Source organism: Anas acuta, chromosome 11, assembly GCF_963932015.1.
Source record: "Anas acuta chromosome 11, bAnaAcu1.1, whole genome shotgun sequence".
NCBI classification, from domain to species: domain Eukaryota; kingdom Metazoa; phylum Chordata; class Aves; order Anseriformes; family Anatidae; genus Anas; species Anas acuta.
Genome location: NC_088989.1, coordinates 20,909,741 through 20,936,355, shown reverse-complemented (window position 1 = coordinate 20,936,355; position 26,615 = coordinate 20,909,741). Strand labels below are relative to the sequence as shown.

Below are 26,615 nucleotides of genomic sequence, written 5' to 3'. Positions count from 1 at the left end.
ATTTTGGAATACTGTGCACCTATATAATTTGAGATGGCGCAGAAGCCGTAGTAATCTTGTGTGGATTTTATACAAAAGCTTTATACTCAGGGTTGGACTAGATGATCTTAGATGTCTTTTCCAACCTGAATGATTCTATGGAAAACGGCCAATATTAGGCTTGTAGGAATGCAGTAAAAGATATTTACCTCATCAAGACATGAAGCTCAACTGCCATTTTCCTCCTTCTATCTATAGCTCAAGACCCTACTGCTACCTTCCACCATCAACATTCAGCAGGGAAGCGGTCTCAGAAATAAAACAACAAAAAATATAATTTAAAATGCATGAGAGATAGCAACATTAGCACCCCTCAGAGGCTGAGATCAAATTCTACTTTTTTTTTTTTCCCCCCCACTCAGCAAAAGCAGCCAATAGTTATTTGAAAGTCATGGAAGTTTGCACGAAAGTGAGGAATTTGTCTGCAGTATTCCTCTCTTTTTTCCTGAGAGCTCCTGGTGGTTTAAGCCATGCAGAGATCCTGTCCATGCCCTGCTAAGCAGTTAGTCTTACAGTTAACACACTACACTTATGGAACTGAGTAACTGGTACCTAAGAGCCTATATGAGTTCCTCTGGTGCAGAGGAGCACAATGCTTACAAGGGTTCCTTACCCTGCATTGAGGAGGTTGATGGTGGGATTCACTTTTGTGAGAAAGGAATTGCGTAATTCTCTTAAAGGTTCAGTATTTGTCAGCTGAGGAGTTTGCTCTGACTGGCTGGCATTGATTAATGACCACCATCTCCCTGTTCTGGAGAAAGGCCACAATTCCAAGCAGCCTCTGTAAAGGCTGTGAAGACAGGAGAAAGACATTCCCTACATGCTTGCTTCTATGGGAACAAAGATGGACTAACCTGTCTAGTCATGTCTACTAATATGGGGAAAGTATATGAAGATTTTATTATGAACCAAACAATTTTGAAATTTTTTTAATATTTCCTATTGCTTATGCAAGAAGAGCATAAACAAAGACATTCTTTTGAGTTTCACCTTTGAAAACAACTGTGTATTGTATTTAACAAGTTCATAGAAAAAAGAAACTACTACTTACATTGATATAACAGCCTATTAGATATCACTCTCTCTGCATACATATGTAGAGCCAAATGCTTTTTTCTGGCTGAAATTGCACAAACATGACATGCCACAAAGCCATCCTCAGATGTTTGGCTCATCTGTAGTTTCCACACACAACCTTTTAAGGAGAATTTAGGTCAGCCTAAATGAAACAGTTTGTTTCAAAATGGGGGGCCATATTTCAAAATACATTTAGCCAGCCAGTATTGTTTTTAGCCAAAAACTCAGTATTATCAGATAGGGTGCTAAGATCTCTGTACTCATAGATTTCTCATGCTGTTTGTATATGCATTTGAATATTTTGCACAAATTTGGTTTTGGTTGCTCAAACAAATCAAAAGATATTAAAAATGCTATCATAGTTATTACAATCACTGTAATGATTTTACAAATGATATCAGTAATACTGCTAAGTTTCCATTTTGTTTTTTATGGACTGAGTTCTGACATCTTTTTTATTATTATTATTATGAACGGTCCCAATTTCTATACAGATACTGTGTACCACTCAGCATTAAATGAATGATAACTCAGATACATAGTCCTAGAAGAGCAGACAACTTTCATTTAGGTAGTATTCCACTGAATAACATAGAAGAAGGTGCTATAAACCAATGTTATATAAAAAAAGGAAAAACAACAAGGCAGCTAACAGGTCCCTTTGTCTTTGCTAATATTCCCCGTGTAGAGGACAAAGACAAGGAAGCTCCTAGTGCTCTCTTAAGTTGATCAATTTTCTAAAGGCATTCTTGTGGCAGACAGGATGAGGAAAGCACTGTTACACTGGTCAAACCTCAGGCAGTGTGTATTGTCTGTACCCCAGCCTTCCAGGGCTGACGGCATATATTTTATAGCAAAATGAGGTAAACTCAGCTACAGGGTAGTGGATGTCCCAAATACAGACCCAGCAGAGGCAGAAACACTTTACTGTACTAAAATTTTTGACCCTTCTTAAAGTAGACATGGTCCCTGTGGTCTCTATGAAGAGAGATTTTAGACTCTCATTAATCATAATGCAATAGCACAATGCTGCCACTAGCTATGTTCCCAACATTGCCCAGAAAAAATGCAAGTTGTACCCACACTATAGCATAGAAACTGGAGACATGACAGCATCAGGGAGGAAAACTTGCAGCCAAATTCCATATACATTTCTGAATGGTGGCTCATTTTGCTTTTTCATTACAATATACATGTAAACCATTGGGTCAGATATAAACTCTCTTCAAGTAAACAACAGAAATCTACAACTGTCCACAATCCCCAGCCAGATTCTGTGGTCCCTATTCAAAATTTCTAGTAGTACAACCACAACAATGACACACGGATGGTGCTCCCACAAACTGGTGACTGATGAGGGACTCCTTTTCAATTGCGAGTGACAAAAAAGGGAACAATCAAAAGATAATATAACCAAGTCCATGTTTGCACACAGGATGAAATTAATCTTCCATGAATTTTTGTGCCTATAAAACTTGATAGCATGAATATTTGATGAAAATTAAACCCTTAAATTTGTGCAAATTTGGCCAAAGCAAATGTTTAGTTTTCACCCGTCTCTACCACAGATGTTTCAGTAAGCAGTATTTAGACAAAACTCTCCTTTTGTAGAAAATTTAGCTATTCATTTTTCACAGTAAGAGCAAAACTATTAAATGGATGCTCAGTTAATTTCATTTTTGGAGATTAAGTTAATAGAGTAGATGAACTACCTAGGGATTTTTCCATTCATTTGGAAAAAGAGAATTGAAAACTCCACACCTTCTGCAAAGCAACTGCTATGAAGCCATTTTCAAGCTGTTCAAGCATGACTTTTTTTTCAGGGGGAAGGGGGGGGGGGGGAGAGGGAAAGCGTAGGAGGAGGGGGAAAGAGGAGTGGAGGGTAAGCACCTTGAAAGAGTCAGATAGGAACCCTGAATAAGTGACATGCTGCAACTAACATACAACCCAGCATTGTATGATGAGTAGCATTTCATGTGTCTGGGAGTATAAAGCACATTTTAATGGGGAGGTCAGCTGCAGCCTTAAGTTTTATAATGTTTGCTGAAAATCATATTCAGTGGCAACATCAGTCCACAGCTTGGCAACACCCTTCTACCAGGTTTGCATGTAATAATTCATCACTCTGCAGCCTTCCATGCAAGCCCATGGAAGACGTTTTTCCAGCAGGCAGGAAATTTTTCTAGAACAGTGAGAAATTCCCTTTTGATTCCTATTTTGTTTACTTTCTTATACTTCTTTCCCTCCCATATTATTTCTATTATCTCTTTATTTCTATTATCTCTTATATTTTTTGGCTCAATTTTTTACTCTTGGAAGGCCTCCTGGGCATATGGATCTAAAAAAAATAACAAATTAAATTTCAGATGGGCTTCCATAGTTTACAATATGTTGCACATATTTCTTCTTACAAGTTCACTTAATATTCAGGGAACAAAAAATCTAGAACAAGAAAGGACATTCTTGAGTTGGAAACCTGCACACAGCTTTCCACTTGATGTATCAAATATATTGCTTATTTCTAGGAAACACAGATTCAGACTGATCCAAAGTGACTGAAATATAAAGAATTAATTAAAAGTAGAATATTATTTTATCTTCTGCCTTTATATTCCATGTTTAGTAAATATTCTTCATGGTTTTATTAATATCTCATATTATTAAATCAACCAAAACCCACTAAGAGAGATCATTACTGATGCTACGTTTGCCATTATTCAAAAATAAAACATACTGCTTTGTCAGAGGCTGGAAAACAGAACCACATGATTCAGAATTCTGGGTTATAACTACTGTATTTCACAATTCCATCACATTTTGTGCTTACCAATAGAAATGACGGGACCTTGTCTAGTGGATATGTCTCTCACCTACATTCATACACACTCCCAAATTTTCTTTCAGGCTTCCTAACAACAGACAGCTGTCATTTCTGATGGTGTTTGTTTGTGATGGTATTTTTCCTCAAACAATGATAATTTGTTGTATTTGTTTTTAAAAAGCTGAAGTGAATATAAATGTTACTAGAAGGTGCTGAATACTTCCAGATCCTATTGAAGTATTAGAGATGTGGAAACAGACTTCAAGACTCACGTTTGCAAGACACACAATTCTCCACAAAAACAAACCCTTATTGGCTTTTGTCTTGTCCAGGAAAGACAGAAGTAAAAGACCAATTTGTACACAGTAATTTATAGCTGCTTCTATTTTTACAATGAAATGCTGAACAGCAACTGTTGAGATACACACTTTACTACTGCAACACATTTTAAAGCCTTCAATAACTAGTCCCAAATGACCCAAAAGCCTACATGCCTTTGCAAGACACTGATGTCTAACGAAGTACGATTGTGGAATAAGAACTTTCTGCTTTTTAGGATATCTAACAATGCACTAAACTCAAATGTTAAAATCCTCTTAAAAACATTTCAACATCACACAAGGAGCAACCTCTGTGACTGAGCTTAAGTCTTGAGAGGTGAATGCACAAGTGTTATCCCACAGAAACAGAACATACTTATTCAGATGTGCAAAACTGTCAGTTTTGCACAGAGACAATTACAGTAGGGAGAGTAGAAAGGATTACGAGATGATTGTATTTGGAACTTCATAGAGAAGAATGGGTTTTTTACCAGTTTTGCAGCAGATGTCTGGACATGGAAACAGGACAGAAAAGTTAAGTGTATTGAGACAACCACATCCTTCAGAAGTCAGGCTGTAGGTAATTCTGTTATGCCAGTTTGGATAAAGTAGGTATAAATAAAGTGAGATAAACAAAATATGCTCTCAATGGGTATTCTGTAAAATGCAGAACCACTAACATAGTTCAAGATTCAACCACTCAAAAGGATCAGCAGACCCACAACAGAGTTCTAAAGACAGGATTGTTTGGATAAATTGTTTAGTTCTTAATTCAGTAAAGCACTTTAATGTATGCCTGAATCTATTGCTTTGGTTAGCTGAGATGTAATAATTCACATATGTAAGTGCTTTGCTGAAATGAATACTAAACTACACATATATGAACCCCTGCATGTAATGAATCTGCTGTACCATCTTGATATACGCGCATGTATTGCGGGATTGTTCTATAGCCAGACACCACAAAGGATAACAGAGGTACTCTGGGAAAATGGTATGTATGAATAATAATATCATATATAAACACTGTCTGTTATACTTCCAAACCAGCAGAATTCGGCCTCTGAGAGCAAAATGAGCAAGAAATACCATTTACTATATGTAATGAGATGCCAGCAAGAAAATACTATACCAAACTTCCTCTCTTTTTAACATTCCCTTTCCAAACATCTCTTGAGATTTGATATTTAAACATGCAATTTACCAACCTTCTTAACTTAATGTAAATATCCAGCATAAGTTCACTTATACCCTTGGTATGTACCAAAACAACATGGTTTATTTTAATTCAGTATGAGTTATATAAAATAAAAGTATATGAGGATGTCATTAAAAGAAAAGTGATCCAGGAATGAACTAAGAATGGATCCTATAGACTAGGTAGAAATATATTCGTCATCCAGATGAAAATGTTTGAAAACATTTTTTTTTTCTTTATGTTGGTCTATAGTTTTCCAGAGTAATTAGCAATTACTCAGAGGCTACTGATATAGTCTTACCTCACCAGACTAACAACATATCCGACAAATTGGTTAGGAGAAGATATACCATTTTTTTTTTTATTTAAGCCTCACCATTGCACTGCCTTTGCTACTGGTATTACCACATGTAACTATAAATATTCGTGTTAGACATAAAAATACCTTAAATCCTATTGATGCTTGCCCACTATATAATATTGTTTGATTCTGAATTAATCTTGCATTCTACAAAGGAATAAAATTTTAAATGTTATAATCTATAATGCCATTTAATAAAGGCTATAAAGGAAACATAAAACATCATAAGGACAGCCTTCAAAAATGTACTCCAGACTACTAAGTTTTCACTCTTCTTTGTCTGCACATGCAGTGAACACACAGAAGTTTTCACTTAATATTCTTATGCTACACAGAACAAAGTATCTATAAAGGAAGCATGTTTATAGATCTGCTGTATCATTATTGCAGGCTGTAGGTGAGAAGCAGATGACTGAGCATAACCCTAGCTTTTCTTTCACCATCCTTTTATACCAAGGAAATGTAACTTTGAATACAGACTGATAATTTCAAATACCACCAAAAGCCAAACTTTCAAACAAGTTACATAGGAAAAGATTCAGTCCAGCTTCATCTTTGGTTTCCTACTACCTGTACTTTTTATTTATTAACCCAAATGAATTGATTGGAACGCTGTTATCTCTTTATTATCAAATGCAAACAAAAGGGTTTTAAATGCAACTATGATGACTTCCTTGCTGAAGGATTACACACAATTAACTCCATACACTCTTTACATTTTACAAAGACTGTAGATACCTGTATAAAACAGAACAGCTCTGAACCAGACTCCAATATCTCTTTTCAGCTGGCTATGTTTAAGTGAGAAGATGCATACATTATAAAGAGAAGTAATTTAAAACAAGCATAGTATGAACTGTATCCTGGCTTTCAGTATAATTGCACCATTGTTGACTTTAACCGCATGAACTAAAATACAGTTTTTATCATGCTGTTGAAGACCTTCAAGAAATAAGACATCTCACTATTTCCTTAAGTGGATGATATAATTCTTCACCCCAAAAATCTGTCATAGACATAGTCCACAGAATAAAATGGCATATTTGTACAATTACTATGCCTACTTTAACTGTCTTGCTTCTGACATAATTACTTCACAAAAAAATAAAATAAAAATCAAGACCTTAGACTGCTTTAAATATCATCATGTTTTATTATATTCATTTGTTGAACTAGTAAACAGAATCCATAAGTTATCAAGTTCTTTTTATGAGATTTACTTACAATAGTTTGGTCTGTCTTGTTAATAATGGCTTTCAGCCACATATTTCAGTGATTTGGAGCTTATGCCAGATTCAAATACTGATTACTTGCAGTCATCTAGGCATGTCTTATGTACACATATCTTAAATTTTGGAAGTCTTTCTTTATGTCTCCACAATGCACTACGTAAAAATTAACCTTTTTTTTTTTTTTTTTTCTCCAAGCAAAAGCTATGATTTTTCTGTCATTGATATTCATGAATTCCTGAAAAATACTTTGGACAATCTATTTCAGATTGTTGATTATTCTCTGTTTTGGCTGTCCATTGTTCATTAGCTTTCTATAAGACTCCGGGTTTATTTTGTATCTATTCCTGATTATATGTCAAACATTAACAGCGTAATGGCACTCAGGATATATATTTACACTGTGTATAAATGATCATCTCAACTAAAATTCTTAAAACATTCAGAAAGCATTAGTCACTATATAATTCTAGCCAACCATGTAACTCCATATGAGAGGCAGTAATCCTTCTTCTGGCAATCCACATACACCCTGAGGATAAGATTCAATTACCCTTGTCTTCACAAAAAACACCTCTCCACTTTTTGGTTTTAAACACTGCAGAAAAAGTTTATTGATGACAAATTAAACTGATATTAGCCTAGAAAAGAACTCTTAAATTCTAGAAGTGTCATGTTAAATACAAGCAGAAATAGAAGTGACTAGTTCACAGGGAGCATTATAGTAGTTCCGACTCTTCTCTTTAAAAGAAAGAAGTAATAATGCAGAAAAAAAATCTAAAAACTTATTTTTTTTTTCCCAGAAAAATTGCAGATGGGGAAGGAAACTACGATTATATCATTTCTTTGAGGAGTTGCTTCTCCTTAACCCCAGATCAAGAACTTTTCTTTAATCTCATAACCAGTCTTTCATCATACTGCAAGAGAACCTAAAACCAGCTAATTAAAGTAAGTTATGCCATAGCTTAAAAGACCTATAAAGTGTCTGGATTTTCTTTTGTTCTTGAGATAACCAATAATAAAACATACGGTTTGTGTAACAGTAATAACATCCTCCTTTAAAGTACTTCAGTCTTTTTAGAAAAAAAAAAAAAAAAAGCAATTTAATAACATCCAGACAACACTGCAGTCAAGACATTCAATTTTCTCTACTAATGTTCCCTGTTGCCAACATCAGTAGGTTCCTAAGCTACAGAGACTTGGTTAAAAAACTGCAGAATGCTTTGTAGCAGTGAGAAGAGCAGACAAAAAAAAAAAATAAAATGTTGCAGTGCCAAAATACAGCTGCCCATCTTGTTGATGGGAAAAAACAGGCTACACATTGATTTCATGTTTGTCTTTAGGATTGTTTTAAGTTAAAGCAAATGAATATATGTTGTGTTTTCATCTTCCTTTTTTTGGAGGGTAAGGAAAGCATTTTTTCCCATCCTCTGGCAGAATCTAAATGTTTGGGGAATTTTATGCATAGCAAAAACTCAGATTCATTTCATATACAGCAGTTGAAGCCAATAGATTTGTTGGTCTTCTTTAAAATCACTAAACATATTTTTAGTTAAAATATAAAATAAAAATGTAATGTGAATTGAAATAAAGATCTTCAGTGACCACATGACAAGTAGGCAACAGTAATGACTTTTAAGTATTATAAGAGAACATAATTGTGTATAACTAAATGCACAATAAACATTAATCCTATGAAAGTATACATTAAAGCCTCACAATTACGACCTGCAAATGCAGCGTATTATGAAATCAAATCTAAATCCAGCTAATTTTGAGGTTCTAATACCACTAAGGTTTTTAAGGCATTTCTCTTACTAATACAAAAGGATTTATTAGATTGTAATAATAGCAAGACTGTTTTTAGTAAGCTGTGATATTGCAAAGGAAAACAATGTCAAAATATGTTAAATATTATTTAAGTAGTTTCTTTCAATACCACATTTATTTATGTTCAGTTGGTAAGATTTGATAATATTTCTGATTTCATCATAACGTGCTAGAGCATTTCATCAAGATTTGCTTGATTAATCTTTCTGGAATTTTCCAATACAAAGGAATTAGGACTGAGTTGTTTAAGAAAAGACAATTACTATGTACTTTCTGGGATCAAACCTGAAGGAACAGTATCTTCTCTTGTCTCCCTCCCTGCCCCCTTCCTCTCAAAAAAAAAAGAAAAAAAAAAAACCACACCTCCTTTCATGCTTAGAATACAGTAACTACTGAAATATATACATAATTAGACTAGTATGGGGGAGATAGAGGCTCACAAAATAAAGAATGAAAATGTTTCTTCTTTCCAGGAAACAGTCCCATAGATAATTCTGAATAGCCTTTCAATAACATAATTCTTTAGCTCTTACACAAATTCAGGCTGATAACTCAAAATAAGAACAATCACTTAAATTAGGCTACTTTTGGAATTTATGTGGAGCCACTTTATTCAAACTATTACAACACAATTTTTATTTAATATATTATCACTAATACATTATCAAAAAAGAAGCTGCTTTTTATTGGTTGTCAGACAGGATACTTCTGCAACGACATGCAATGACTTTTGGAAAGATGTGTCTTGGAAAAGAACAAAATATTAATTTCTATTTATGTGGTGACTATGTTTTCACTTCCCACTTTTAGAGATTGCCACTGACAAACTGGCAAAACCTTCACATCTATATGAAGAATTTTGTTTATAGAATTTGTTCATTTCTATAAGAGAAGACATTTCTCCTGCAACTAGTGACGACTTATTTAATATTATCTAAGATTAGATAACTGAAATGGGTACTTTGCTGACAGGGTAATTGAGGTACACAGAAACTTAAGAACTTAACTGAATTAGAGCTATTACTCTGTCCATCACTGTCCACCAGAGTATCAAAGTGACAGGAAAAACATAAATGATAAGAATGATGGCAAAGTAAGGTAGAATGGAGAACAAAATTGCTGAAGAGAAAAAGCAGTAAGCATTTCAGGGGTATGCTTTATAAATATTTGAAATGGCTTTGGAGAGAATGTCATATAAAAATGGTGCACTGCAAAAACAGAGGATTGTGAAGTGCACTGCATGGATAATTTTTAGGCACACTATCATTAAGAATGTTTATGATACTGCATTGTCAAAAATTCTTCCTTTCTAAAACAACAAAGCCAACAAAGACTGAAAACCAATGCATTCAAGCATGCACACAGGAATATTTTAGCCTGAAATACTTAAGTATGAAAGATGTAAAAGATAATAAATTGATTTGAAATTTTTTTTGCATTTCCTAATATACAGTTTTGAAAACTGCATAATATATTAAATATTTTATAAGAATTGCATAGAATAACATATATGAAGTAAAAGCTGCTCCCTAAACATGTCCTTGCTAAACAAGGTAGAATCCTTCATGCTAGGTCTCCACAGATGAAAGAATCTCTAGCAAGTTCTTTGTCCTACTGCTCATTGCAATAGTTATGCTAATTATTATCTCAGATACAGCCTTTTTTTATCAGGCAGTTATATGTTACGTCTTTCTTCTAAGTAAATGTGAGCAACTCCTTAATCAGGTGGATGAGTTTGTACAAATGCCTGGTAGTAACAGTCTTACAGCTCTTAAATCCTACTTTGAACTGTCCTTTGTATTCACATTTCTTTCTGAATGTTTTTTGAGATAAACAAGATAACTATAACCTGAACATGAAAGTATTTTTATACCTGCTTATTGAGACACAAATGTTTATAGACAACATAGGCAAACTTTTCTCCATTTTTTGTTTTGTTTTGAGTAGTTTACAGATTTTTGCATATACAAATTATATTTATACATAATTTCCTATAGCAGTGGTCTGAGAAGTGTTAATTTAGTATTTTTTGAATACTAAAACAGATGGAAAACAAGCCACAGTCCAAGTATGTCACTGATATTACCAAATAATTCTGGAAACACCTAACAAATATATATTATAAAGCCCTAAGTTTCCGAAAGCCTAATTACTCAACAACAACAATAAAATCAATTAAAGCTGTACCCCCTGAAGAATAACACATTTTGAAGAGTAAACATAGAATAAGAAAGAATAATAAGCAAGACTAAAAAACTAGTACTTTTTCCCACTGAAATCTCACATGGCACACATTACTTGCTCAAACTGCACTTAGAACAGCATTATTACTCCTTCCACAGGCATATAACATGGCACCATCTCAAGCTAAAACAAACAAACAAAAAAACATAAATAATCCAAAAATTATTTTATCAGAAGATATTAAAGCATAAATAGAATCAAATATATCAAATCAAATATAGCTTTAATAAAACTTCACCAACTGCCTCACCCTATCAGAGTTAAAAATGCTTAGTTCTACATCTGCTCCTTCTCCAGTCATGGTAAACTATTCACAATCCACAATAGAGTACAAACCCCTCTCTAGCTTCAAAAAGCACTGAATTATTAATTAATATTTTCAGATAAAGAAGAAAAAGGTTTTTATTTTTAATGATGTCCCACATGGGAAGCATTATATAATGGTCAAAAATATACCCTGGAGATAAATACTTATCCATGTATATTATAGATCCTTAATGTCTTATTATCCTAAGTTCAGTACTACAGTAAAAGGCCACCTCTGTCCTCAAGCAACATCATGTATCACATTATTTTTAGTCATTAGTGAAACATCCAGTTATCAAAAAATATTTTTAGATCATTAGAAAGATTGTAACTGATTTTTAGTACACATAGACTTTATATTGCACAAGAAGCTTTGGGTTTTCCTTTAAAAAATGGTGGTATCGTACTTACTTTTCTGTCTGGCCAATTATATTTCGCAAATATGGTATCATATGTGTCCACAGCTCCATCAGTAATCAACATTATGGCTTGGCTGCAAATACTTCCTTGTCCTGTGTGGTTGAACTGTGAAAGGAAACATTAATTTTGGTACAACATTCCTACTAGCTGAAAGTATATAGCATCCCACTGGATAAACACAGATACTGTCAAATCTCTAGCATGCTGAGAAAGAGGTGGAAAACTCTCAGGTTGAAAGCATTTTATTATAGATACATTCAAACTGAATTATAACTTGAATTGTGTAACAGATCAAGGATTTATTATCTATGCCCATTTTATCAGCTTTTAAAATACACTAAAACATAGATAAATATAGTACCTCCTCAAATTAAAAGTCTAAGTAGAAAAGAAAGGAAACTGTACTTTTTCCATTTTAGATAAATGATATGTACTGATTCATACACATATGGTCTGTTCTGATATAATTTTAAAAGTACAATCTACAAAAAATGAAGTAGCAATGAATGATTGATATTTTTACTGTGAATTACAGAGGATACACCAGTTAGAGACATAAAACTATTCATATGGCGTTTGTATTCACTCATGATTGCATTCCATACATTATTTTTCATAAAATGTTAATCTGAGAGGACCAAGCCTCCCATATTCTGCAAAATGAATTAAAGTTGCTGAAGAACGGTACTAGAGCACAGGTACTTAGACAAAAATCAACATATCTGGAGAATGCAAGGAATGTTTCATCACTGCACTGAGAGAGGATTTTCTCCTGGTCAAAGAGCCAGTCATAGTTGGGCTGAGCTATAACATAAGTTTTGATCTCTTGATTCTGTAGTTGGCAACAGAATATGAGTAGTAGTCTAAATCTATTTTTCTCTAATATATTCTTATTCCAGAATAGGTTCTTATTTGTTATTTTACATATATTTAAGGAACCTGGTTGAAACATCTAGCATTAGCAACAAAATGGAAAAGTTTACAATTTATTTCCAAGTCGTTACCTCTTGTCCTCCCTGACTGGTGGAGGTCTGAAGGACCAGAGACAAGGCTGTTCCTGATAAAGCCCTTCTCTAGTCTTCATATGGACAACACACTTTGAAAGAAGCAAGTTATAGTAAAAGGAAAATTAATTAAGAGTGAGTGCCTTCACATATTTAGTATAAAACATTAATCTGTATGCATCCGTACTATTTTACATGGTTATCTGTTTGAATATTTTGAAGAATGAGATTAAATTTGAATGCTTTGATGAGTAATATCTTCTCATATTTGTCCAGATCTTTAATTTTATTGAATAGCAAGAGTGATGAAAGTGTTTTCCATAATAATAACAATGACAAGGGACTTATGATGAACTACAATTAACTCAATGATTCATCAGTTAGCAGCAAAAATTTCAATGCATCCTGACATTTAGAGCATTTGGTTGTGATTAACAGTCTTTGAAATGTCACAAAATTTTATTTAATTGGCTATGATTTCTTTTTTTTTTTTTTTAAAGGTAATCACTGCAAAGACCACATTTGTCACCAAAAGAGATAATTGCAGTCATCATGTGACATAGTTGGTGGCTAAGTACTGTACCAAGCACTTCTATGTTCTTACAGCAACTAATGAATACTGCATAAATCAATGGTTGAAAAGAATGTGAAAGTGGATTTTAAACATGCTTTGCAAAGAACAGTATCAACATCCTCAGGTCTTAACAACCTAGGCAAATAGCAAATTTGAAATGCAGGTAATAGCAAGACAAAATTATCTGAGTTTAATTACTGTAACCCCTGATCCGTTCTAAAAACCCAGCTAGAATCTTAACATGACTATCTAAGAGAAAGCTTTTTTATTTTTCCTTTTCTTTTTCTTCCTCCACTAAGATAAAGCTTTTTATTTTTCACCCTTTTCTTCCTCCATACATGCACCTTCCCCCACCTGCATTGCATTTTTTATTTATTTCTTTTAAATGTACACTAGAAATCTTTAACTAAACTGTAATTCACAAGAACCAATTTCTGGCGCATAAAGGTCACATGCTGTACACACAGTAGAAAATGGTTAGCTGTATTGTTTTAAGGATAGCTTTTATTTCTGGCCTAGGCTGAATAATAGAAACTCTCAGAGACTTTTTGATATGCCTGTATATAATAAACAAATATTTTTATGCTGTGTATTCTGGAAGTATACATGCAAGAATGCTTGAACTTATATCCCTTATTATCGTCTAAATTGGAACAGTCATTTTCCCAACTTTAAGAGATCTGAGCATACATGTAAGCATGATCCATCATGTTTTATTGGATATGAAGTGTGAATCTCTGTCAAGAACAAGCTGTTAGAAATATAGAGGATTACTTGGACATGTCCATCACTAGTATTAACATTACACAATATTAACTAACACCAGCTGGACTGTCACCATGATAACCATCTCAGAAGAGATTAGTCTCTATCTGTAGTCCAACAAGAATGCCTAAATATGCATGGAACTACATTCTCATCATAACTGATCATCTAGAAAACATAGTCCATACATTTCAATCCAGTAATTTGGCATCAAATAACTGTTTTGTGTTTGAACTACATTGCAATTTCCCACTCCCACCCCCTCACACACACCCTCACTGGAAAAACTTTTAAAAGCCTTTCAATAATCTTCATTGAAAAACTATAAGCAATATATCTTGTAAAGACTATCTCAATGGTTACTCTTAACCATTAAAAGTCCAAGTGATTTTTGTTTTCATTCATCTACCAGCCATTTCAAATAAAGGAAAAGCTTTTGGAGAAATGCCAACGCATTTTCATTTGTATCTTAATTTGCTAATAGTAAATTTAAAAGAAAGCTACTCTACTATGCTAATGATGCAAGCAAGCTTGTAGCATCCAGGCACATAGCAGGAGCTGTTCCTGTTGGAAAAGTTTAGTAGATTTGACTCATTAATGCGGTTGAGAGGTTATCAACAAAATGAAAAGAACAAGGATTTGCCTTTCTATTAAAAAGAACAAACCTTGGGTAAGATGGAGCATTCTAAATGAATCAACAGAAAGCAATTTTCATTATCTTGCTTACTGGGAATTGTATGTAGAATCATTTAAAGGAACTTTACAGCTAATATTCCAGCTCTTGGAATGGGAAAGTCCTGGGATAATAGTTTAAGATTTCGTTAGGACTCATTGATCACTGATTGCTAGTATTTCACCTTGGGAATCTTGGCACTTAGACATTAATAAAAGTAATGTACTTTTTGAACCATTTCTCCTTTTTTCCTTAGTCTTGAGGCTAACCGGAATACCTCACAGTTTCCTCCTTAGAATTTTCTCTGGCCTTTGACATATTTGGAATTTACAATGGCATTTGCTACATATGTCTTGCTTAACAAGCTTTGCTGCAGCTTTGTGATACAGCAATTTACAGGTTTACTAGTGCTTATTAATTTAGAGAACCTGGAGAAGAGAGCTGCTTGTAATTAGTTATTAAAAAAAAAAAAAAAGTGAACTCTGTTTCCTTTACAACAACCTTAAATCTAAACTGATATTAACAGAAGTTGTTAACAGTGGACTTAGTCCTACCACACTACCTAGGCTTTTCATTCATAATATCATGAGAAATATTTGATATGGGCATTTTATTTTCATTGTTTTTCCACTTCGTACTGACCCTCTTTCATTACTGCTACTGTTCACGTTTTTATTCTTTTTTCTTGCTCTTTCCAAAATTCTCAGGAAGATATATAGTCGAATGAATCAAAATATTGCTAAAATCATTTTCTACTGGAATATGAAGCAATACAATATATTTTACATTTGCCAGAAATGACAAAAAATATCTCCGAAACATGTTACCAAAAAAAAAAACAAACTCATGATAATCAGTAAGACTCATGTATACCTTGTAATAAATGAAAATCATTTCAGGCAAATACACTAGGTCAGATTTTTTTTCCCAGTACAATTTGCTTGACAACTAAGAATGTTACAATGATACGGCATTTGGGTGAGAAACTAGAAGCCCTACACTAGATTATCTCCACGATCATGATGTTTATCTTCCACTGACTGCATTTGTGTTCAAAGACATTATTAACAAGGATGTTATCAGAAATCAAAAGTTGACCTCATCCTTTTGGTAGATAAATAGTTAAAATAATTTTAATACCTCTGAGCTGATGAGGCTAAGCTTTCCAATTTCTTCCTCTTAAAGTATTAGAAAACAAATACACAACCGTTCAAATAGCTTCATTTATATAAGCTATGAGATGTTAATCATGTCTGAAGTCAAACCAATGAGCAGTTTTTGATCCTAGCATTTATTCTCAAAATGCTTATGAAATACCCAAATTCCTGTAATACCTAAAATGTTAGCCCTTCCAAAGTGGGGAAAAAAAAAAAAAAAAAGAATGATTTAAACTGTGAAATTTGCATGTTACCCTGATGTTTTAACACCTACAGTAGCTACTGAAATCAACTATGTTTAACATACCACAGGCATGTATATGTGCATAGTGTGTATACAAAACAAAACTTATAAATATAAAATGCTAGTAAATATAAAAATGTCAGCTTGATCTTTCACCAGATATAGGTTTATAGACAGTCCTTGCTCTATGGACAATATTTTACTCTCACTACAGTTTTGGAGTGAGTTCTAATTTATCTTAAAATTGACAGTAATTGCTAAAGAGCAGGAAAAGTGTCAACAGTGAAACTCTGAAAAGCATTAACTTACTTCATTGAGCGTGTTGAAAGCTTCATTTAAAGCAATGTCCAGCATTCCTATTCCTTTTGCAAAAAGCTTGTCAAGGTGTTCCCTGAAATGCTGAAACAAACAGGAATGTTTTGTCAGATTGTTGTTACAACACATTTATTGATATCAATGATTAATGATTCCTCCTTGAGACCTATTTCTTCAGTTTAAATGACAGCATATTACATTCATAAAACACAGTAATTTCTGGTCAATCCTTTTGACTCTTGAAGTCACACTAAACTAAGGACACATTAAAAAATAATAATGAAAATATGTTATAAGATTTGTTTTGGTTTTGGCTAGTTATGTCTCAAGCTCTTTTCATTTGCTTTTGTCTATTTAGGGACATAACTACATATACTAATTTTTACATTACTTCTAATTTTTCAACTTCCCATTTTCAGGAAATATTACTTAATAAAAATAATTCATCTTGAAATTTATCTTTGAGATCCTGTGTTGTGTTATGATCTCTCTCCAAAAGATGATAGACCCCACTTCAGTTTAAGTGCAGTTTATCAATGTCAGAATAATATTTAGATTGTTAAAAACTCACCTATGCAAGAAGACAGGGCTTGCTAGACATATGTGATTATCTTCAGTTTTATGTTGTAGTAAGCCTAACTTTTGCAGTTTTAAATTACTCGTCAATTATGCATTTCCATACTTGCTGTTTGTGACAATTGGCAAAATTTTATAGCAAGCAATTCTTAGAGGCTTATATGCCAGCATTCATCCTATATTTCCGTATATTTCTAATCATATGCTATTTCCCCAGATAGGTCAGAAGGTTGAACAACTTCATACAACTTGAATAACAACTTAACACTTAGCCAAAATATAGGACTTCTCTAAATTGTGTAAAACATGTATATTAAATTGTAACTTTTAGAGAATGTAAGCTAAACACATTTTCAGAACAATGGCAACACTTCTTTTTGAAAATAAGATGTTTAGAGGAAAAGGAGTCCTTTAGGTTTATAAGGAGCAGTACATCATTAAATACAGTATCATGAACCATGCTGCCATAAAAGTACACTCAATGAAATATCAACAATATGTCAGTCCCCTGATTTTATCTGATGAAAACATATCTTTTTATTTTATAATGAAATAAAATGCTTTATAATGTTTTATAATAAAATTAAAAGATATTACGGCTGTGGTAGATTCCTTCCTATTTCATTATTGAATTTCAGGAAGTTGAAAGAGGAAAATTTACAGCCTACCTCTAGGCAATTTTGAAGCATACACTATGGTCACAGTTAAAAAAAAAAAAAAAAAAAGCTGCTTTTTCAAAACAATTAGTTCATTAATTCATAGTGACCTAGTAAATGTACTTTATTGCAGCTCAATGCTTTGAACAGCCAAAAAGCTCAGTCTTGTTTGCCTAATTAAGAAGGGATAAAATAAACCCCTACACGGTTAAATGCCAAAATGATTTTTCCCCCCTATTTAAACATAGCTAACTTCAGTAATTCTATTCATTATCAGCACAGTACTAGAGACTGCAAATTTAAATATAATTTATAAATATAACAATTTGGAATAAGAAAATAAAGACATGCAGTTGGAAGTACCATGGTGGGAAGCAATGCTTTTGTGAAGCATTATTATTCAGTCTCCACAATTGGATAAAAAAGCTCAATAGAATAGTAAAAAATAAATTTTTCTATTGGTCAGTTGAGTAGTCTTAAAGCATTATAATATCTGATAAAAGAAAATCAAAATAATTATATTTGCTTAAGAATTAAAATGCTGTCTATTAAATTATGCCCTATGTTGTGTTTTTTTTTTTTTTTTACAAAAAAAAAAAAAAAGAATATAAAATACCCAAATATTCAATGAGTACACTGACCTCTTGTTATCTTGTTATCCTATAGCTCATTTGTCATTTCAAATTATCCCTGAAATTTAGGTACAAGCTGATCACAAGCCACATGGGCATATTCTTGACTTGAACTAACATGGCCTGGAAATTGAGGTTGGCAATGCAAAGACAGCAGTTTCCCAGACAGGGGCTCCATCAGCTGTCAGTGGCACAAAGCAGCATGCTTTAAGTAGCTATTTCAAAACACAGCTGGTCTGCAGTCAGATTAAAAGACCACTGACTTCAATGCATGTGGCCATCAAGCTGTATACAAACAAGACTGTTTCAATCATTAAAGCTTTTAAGAAACTCAGAAAATACACCTTTTTAAAAACAAATAAATAAATAAATTTAAGCTTACATTGATTAGAAATTGTTCATTGGAATTCTTCAGAAACTGAAATATATCATGTTTAGAAAATTCTCCAGGAGACATCTTAGCAAAATGAGTTTTACATATAGATGACATTTTTTAAATCAGACAGTGTAGATTACTGTTAAACATCAAAAACAAGCAGTTCACTACTGTTTCATTGATGCCAAAACCAATTTCAAAACATCAAAGTTATGTATTGACCAGAAGCTTTCAAGCTGTGGGAGCAGCCCTATGCCTACAGTCTGCCTCCTTGTCACATGGGACTGAGGTCAGTTTACAGGCATCACAGATGCTTCTACTAACACAGTTAATTCACCCCAAAACAGAGTTCTCTGAAAATTGATAAAGCCAAAGTTAGTAGTGGAAATACCTTTTCTTAAATCAGGTATGTTAAAATAAATAACTATTACAAATCATATTTCTGTTAGTAATTTTACTGTTTCATAATTAAACTAGAATTATTTTGCTACTAAAACACAGTTGTTTATATAATCTCTGAGCATTTCATGAATGAGCACTGTAGAAAGTTTATGACAAAGCATCTACATTATCGAGTATGAACATACAGCATAAACAGATTACTAAAAATTACTAATAAACACTATAATGTCTAGTGTATAATTCAGTTCACACGATCTGTCAGAAGAATTAAATATTTTCTCTTGCCATAGTGTGCTCTCTCTCTCTGTATATAAAAACACACTTTCTGAAAAACACTTTTTGAAATATAATAGTGACATGTTTGATATAACAAATGCTACAAATGTTAAAAATCAATTTAATGCACTGTGATTTTTAACAAATCATTGTTTTCTGCCTCCAGGCTTCTGAGTGAACAGATGCTACAGAAGGTGATTCTGCAAAAGGACCAAATGACTCAAATGAGTCTCTGTGTTTTTACTGACTTCATTCTCTATCCTTGAAGTGTTTTCCATCTTCTCTTAGTTGTTTGAAAGTTTCAACACTCTGCATGACTGCTAGAAAAAAAATCACACAACATGCCACTTAACATTCATTTCCCTTTTATCACACCAGATGCCCCAGGTGTGTGGCATTAGCTGGATCTGTGTGAAAAGAAGTCATGTTTCCTTTTACAGGCACCACAAGTAACAGCATCCTCAGATAGTCCACTCTATACTTAGCTGAAGTTTATATTAGTAAACAATCAAAAATTACTAGTGCACTCCTGCCAGTTGTGCTATAGTGCCCGTTTTGTTATTAGAAAAGACAAGGCATTTTTAAAGGATTGTATCCTTGATATGAGGATTACAAAGCTTCAACCTAGTGTGCCTAGTAAAATTAATCAACAACTTGCCCACACAACATCTGCACCTGCCATCTAATAATTTGGTTCCTTATAAATGCACTGTAAGACAGAAAGACATATTTAAACCGTCTGCTACTGAAAAAAATGTCAGGACAGGACTTTAACTGCCGAATCATCAGTTTAAAGAAGAAGAATAGATGATTTTGGAATGAGGTAACAAACACCTCAATTTTACTGTCAATAACTTTCATAAATCAAACAAAGCATAAAATGGAAATCCATTTTGTAGCAATTCAAAAAGCCATTATATCATCTTCTAATTTCATCTTTACATTTTCAATAGCTCTTTTAGTAACTAACTGCATAAGCAATAACACTGGTCCACCTTAGCTTCACTTTACTGTCATATTGGAGCCCTTTTAGATTAGTACCTGAATTACCTGATGTTTGAATTGAATATCTGGTACAACAGTGTGCACAAACATTCACATGCAACTGAATGCCTGATTTCCATGAGCAATTACCATAACATGCAATATATAATTGTGGACTCGAATACCTAATTGACATGCATAATCTTGGTAATTCTGAATGCAAATTAGGCACACAATTATGACAATCAGACCCTGATGTCTGATTACAAAATTATAGGGCTCAACACAGGAGAAGTCATGTCTTACTACAATGAAGAAGCTTGGATGTGTTCAGCTGTGGAGGTATCTACAATCCGTTTAGACATGGCTGCAAAATGTAACTTGAAGAGAGTGAAGAGACAAATGCACTCGTGTGTCAGCCAGGACAAGATCCTTGCATGCTTCTGTGGAGGGTTCAGCCAGGAACATCAGTGATGCGTACACTTGGTCTTGTCTTTTGCATGCTGCCCATTTTGTTTGCTCCTCAGTTGTTTATAAACACTGTCTACTGTCAAAACCAGGAAATCCCAGAGATCTTAACAATGAATAATAATCCATATGTATGACACGCAAAGGTTTTCTCTCCTTTTCTTTCTAAATTTTGTAAACTTTGTTTTACATGGTCATCTACATCAGAAACAAATCAAAAGATAGATTTGCTAGACCTTGAATCAGGAAATGAGTTCTTTTCTTAGTTATAGTTACAAATATATCTGTTTGATGAAATACGGGAGTATATTGAACAGCATATACTGTGGGTTGTTGGGTTTTTGTGTGTGTGTGTGATTTTTTTTAATCTTTAGTCTTCCAAAACCAAATCTTACAGGCTGTTCTACTCGCTTCACAAGGTTTACTTATAAAAGCTGACTTATATCTATAGTCACAACAAGATGACAAAATATCACTTCCTGAAAGTAAACAGCACCTCGATATACTAATAAAGCAGAAGGCTCTGCTACAATCAGGGAATTTTTTGCCCTTCTTTATGGTTATATCAGGATACTCCACAATCTTCAAGCTTTTATCACTCTTAAGAAGAAAAAGAAAGAAAACAAAAAGTATTTCCCTCTTCATTTGACAGCTGAGGAAACAAACACGTCTGAAAACCAATAACAAGACACTGAAGCAGAGAACCAAGTTCCAATTCTCAAATGCCAGGTAAGTGCTCTAACAAGGAGATCTAAAGAAAAAAGAAGAAACAAGCTGCTGACTAACATAATCCATGATGTTTGGCATTCATGATTAAGTATAGCTCTTTACAACATAGCAAGCCTTTGCAGAATTTCACTTATAGATTTTCCATAGCATCATGACAGTTAGTCACAATAATGGCATGTTTGGCTCAACTTTTAACTGTCACACTATCCACAAGACTTCACAGGCTGTTTTAATGGATTTTAGCAGGAGGACACAACCCAAAACCTCACAGAGAAACATATCACCCCGTAAATTCAGCTTGCTCTGACTCATATCAGATCCTTGTTTCTGGAAGACCTGAAAACCTCTTGTCCTTTTTATATCACGTTTCTATACCACTGACAAGATGGAAGTACATTGGTAGTGAGTTTACTGTTGTACACTTCTGAACAAATCAAGTCCCCATCAAGTTCCCACTTGTTGCATTCCAATTTACCTAGCTACACATTCTTCCCCCCCCCCCCCCCCCCCCCCCTCCATTTTAGGCCTTCTGCCTTAGCAGCTCGTATCATACTTAACTTCCCATTTAAATGAAGTTTTCAGCATTTCAGTTATAACCAACAATGTTTTGTGTCTTCTCTTGTTAAGAGGATGAGCTACATGGGATTCCCAGAGCCCTGTAGGGATACCCATCTCTTTTTCTAGCTGTTTTGAGATTATCATAAATAATACCATTTGTCAGCAGTAAGAATACCCAAATTAGAGGGGGTTGCAGGACCAACTTTTAGTCCATACTTGACGTCTAAGCATACATGAATAAATATTTTTCACCAATTACAAACAGTGAAGGAACAGTCCACAACTGACACATGCAGCAGAGTTTATATAATTACACTGGCAAAATACGATACTTGCCATTGTCTGACAAGGGTGAGCTTCCTACAGAAAAACATTGCTAATGAGTTCAGCATTTCCTCAGATTTCTTTCGGTTTTAGCACAAGTCTTTGCTCCAAACAATATTAGTTCCGATATTCTTCCATGAATGCAATAATTTGAAATTTTCCTGATACATACTTGGCAAAGATTTATCAGATTTGTGATGAGGAACTATAACAGCATAGAAATGAGTAAAAAAAACAAACAACAATCAGGAGTCATATGTGTGAGGTACAAGAGTGAGAGAGCTGTTTACTGACATGTCATGGGGATGTTTACTCACACATTCTAACACTTGATATATCTGTATTTGTTCCTGTAAAATGCATTTAAGCATCTCGTTATTTAATATTTGTTGCAAGTGCAATCACAGGTTAGCTTGTTCGTGATGATTATCCAACCTGCATTCCCTAGTGCATTGCGTTGGTAGACTTTTTTTTTCTTTCCAGAAAAACAAATATGGGATATGAAAAGCCATGTTGAACAAAGTGTTCAAGATTCAATATATGACATTAAAAACAAGTTATTGTTAAATTAGTTCACTAGGGATACAATAGAAAAGTTCAGAGCAACTTTCAGTGGTCTAAGGATAGCCTAAATTTTTGGGGGTCTATAATGACTCGTCAGCTTTAAAAAAAAAAAAAATCCAAATAGCTTTCAGTGAACCATTACATCATTTGTGGTTTTTTGTTTTGTTTTGCTTTTACAGCTAAGCAATGCAGGCAGCAATCTTTTTCAAGGATATAAGAAGATAGATAAATATATACTTAAGTAATTTGCGTAAATAAAATTCAATATGCAAAATTTGTATTTATTGGCAATATCACTCAGACTCATTGCTGAATCACTCTTCTGATTATTTAATTTCTGCTAACTGCATACAAAAATAAAAGCTCACTGGAAGTTATACACAACGTCTATTTTTGTCATTCCAATTTATGCAACAGTAAGTTCACCATTTAGTTTGGAGTTATTATGCCTATTTGTGCATCTAAAACATCTAAAAGATGATATATTTCATCTGGAAACATTTATAGATAAATGTCCTCAACCTATACATAGTACAATAAAAAATATAAAAAAGGAATGCATATTGTAATATTGTTACATTAAATCTGGAGTTACATTAAATAAGATTGTCATCTGATTCCTTTGGGGTAGGCAAATTGTAACATGGAGTTTCTCAAAGACAAAAATCTCTTGGCTCAAGAAAACTAGTATTAAAATAGGCAGTTCCACATGTTTGTAATTTGTGGAGAAGGTGCAGACAGTGACAGAATAGTGTCTGAATTATTTCCCACTCTTTTTTAAATTTATGTATATCAAATTGATATACTTCAAGGTAGCAGCTGTTTAATGCTAATGCCTAATTATAAATTAGTCTGGTAACATTCAAATATATATTACATATTTTACATTACTAAGACATATTTAGGAGGCACAGATTCATTTAAACCCCATTTACACTACCCAGTGTAACTACAGATTTAATCTTTGTGATAAAGTAAACTTGAAACAAGTTTTGCAAATTATGAATAGTTTACAAGATTCTGAAAGTGTGTCTCCACACATCCAAATCTGAACCTCCAAGGCCAGCACACGTGCTAGGACAAAAATTTATGAAAAACACTATATTATGAAAAAATTTTGAAAGAAGTGGATGCAACATGATGCCTGCTGTATCATCTGTAAATTATAATTATTCTAAACCAAATTACTACATTCTTTTATTGTAAAAATGAAAACAGAAATACTATATGTTGGAAGAAGTCTAGTACTGGATGTCTGTTTTGTACCTTAGTAGATCTGGTGGCACTTTTATTAACGCCAATAACATCACTATTATATTTGATGTTTGCCTTTTATAAATATATAAAAATTAATTTGATTCAGTCGGGTTTCTGAAAGGCTGTGCTTTCAGAAGTTATAGCTGACAAATTTAGTTAGATCATCACTGCTTTGCCATTTGGAAAACTACATGTAAATATCTTTTAAAAAATCAATGATATTGCAGAAAAAAATACTTGATCAAAAACAGTGGATGACATATACTGACATATCTCTTCCTTGTAGTTTGTTGCTAGCATTAAAACAGAAAAAATGAATTTTTTACATGAAGATTTACAACCCAAGGCTGCATTACTCTGCAGCTGTTGGTGGGGAACAGGTTTAGATGTTTTGAATCATCACTTCTGTCAATGTATTCTCATACTTTCTTAAAAGAAAAAATAAAAGTTACATGATCAAAATGATTTAGGGCTGAAAACCTGTTTTTTATCCAACCCTCATTCCCTTTCCATAATAAAAATGCATTTTTAACAAAAATGTTTAAATGCCTTATTATGTAATATATTCAACCGATTGATTCAATGTCATTTAAAAATCTACTGCAATACACCAGAAAAATATTTATTAATGCTATAATCAAGGAAAAATATTGATCAAGTAACCCTCACACGTATGATGAGGCATTTCTAATTTCAATTTCTAATTTCACTAAGGCAACTACCATGAAAACTGTACCCTCTTTCAAAACATGCATTTTGTTAGGTTGAAGATTAGAAAGGTAAAATTACTCATGTTATGGTTTCTTTACTATCTGACTACTCTTACTGAAACAATTCAGGTTCAGGAATTCTCTTTTACTTGGGCTCCTTTATCACTTAAATCAAGAAGTAAACTTAATTTTGCTCTCCTCATTAAAATGCCTGTGGGAAAAAGAGACCAAAAATGTAAAATATAGGGACAGGGAAAGGCCATGTTACATCATTTAAATAAAGATGGGACCAGATTGCACATTAGAAAGGAATCTTTATCTTCAGCAATAAAACTGGGTTGTTACTCAAGGAGAAATGAAACTTGCTTGCATTGTATGCACTTGTACAGATATACTCTAGTGTCAGGCCCACGTTACTGAAAGACGAGAAGAACAGTAGGGTGAAGGGAAAAGTGGGCTTTCCAAAAATTTCCTGACTCTTAGAAAACTGGGCTGCAAAACTCAAAGGAGAGTTTAACCACTTAACCACAGAGCAGATATCAGCAGGTTACAATACTTTAATTGTTTTTTCATACTCTAATAAGACTGGATTTATTTTAGATAAGTAGTTCCTACACTGTGGTCCAGAAAACAATGGTAAGTGATTCAGAGCCAAGGAGACAATGTGTAGAACTAATACAGGATTTCCAATACTGCTGGGGGGGTTGTGGGTGGGTCACAGTTTTTTTTATTTGTTTGTTTGTTTGTTTTCCCTCCAATAATGAAGGGTATTTTCTGGAAGTGTGGTTCTCTGCCAGCCTGTTATATTGTCTGGGCCATTTGAAGAAGCATTTTTATAAACCATCCCTGAATGTGAAAGACCATGTACTTTGCTACCAGTCTTTGTATTGAATATTTAGCACCAATCGTCATCAAGGTATTCATTTCCCAGGCTGCTATAAGCCCTAAGGCTGAAGTAGTTTTTTGTAGCCTACAGATCTTATGGTGCATTTTTTAAAGATGCTCCAAGGTTTTGTCTTACCTTGGGAGGCTGTGCATGGGATCAGAATAGGCTCTGGCTGTAGCCCAGCTGCCTGAGGAAGATTGTTGCAGGTGGCAAACCAAACCTTTTTTCATCAAATAAGAAGCTCTCATCTTTCCAGCCCTGGCCCATCTGCACCTGTTGTTAGAATTCAAAATCCCTCATCCTGCTATGAAGCTGGTTTGTCCTCTAGCAAACTACAAATACAGTGGAAGTGGTAAGGGTAGCCTAATCTTTGAGATATTTTTTTTTTTCCATTTCCTTGTCTTAGAGTTTAGAGATGAAAGAAAACTTGGTTCAAAGAAAGACATTGAGTATGTTTATGTGACATCCTCAGAGTAGAAAGATTCCATCTGAATCCATTAGAAGCATTTCAAAGCAATTTCTTGTATTTGCTTCTAAGTAGTATGTTTACTTGCTTTACATGTGATCAAGTCAGATGAATCTAGCAAAATGCAGTTAGCAAAAATTGTGGTGTGTATGTGCGCATTTGTGTGTGTGATAG

General features: G+C 33.7%; 1 protein-coding gene across 18 annotated transcripts in view; it reads right to left on the bottom strand.

Moving 5' to 3' along the window:
- Positions 1-26,615, bottom strand: part of CACNA2D3 (calcium voltage-gated channel auxiliary subunit alpha2delta 3) — a 463,864-nt gene that overhangs the window by 233,104 nt on the left and 204,145 nt on the right. For all 18 annotated transcript variants that reach the window (XR_011100159.1, XR_011100160.1, XR_011100162.1 and 15 more), the window contains 2 exons: positions 16,572-16,661; positions 11,837-11,950 (listed from right to left, as the gene is read on the bottom strand). Coding sequence is in view for 14 of the 18 variants with exons in the window: in XM_068694140.1 (XP_068550241.1) it covers positions 11,837-11,950; positions 16,572-16,661 (204 nt within the window). In the remaining 4 variants the exon portion in view is untranslated. The remainder of the gene's footprint in view (positions 1-11,836; positions 11,951-16,571; positions 16,662-26,615) is intronic.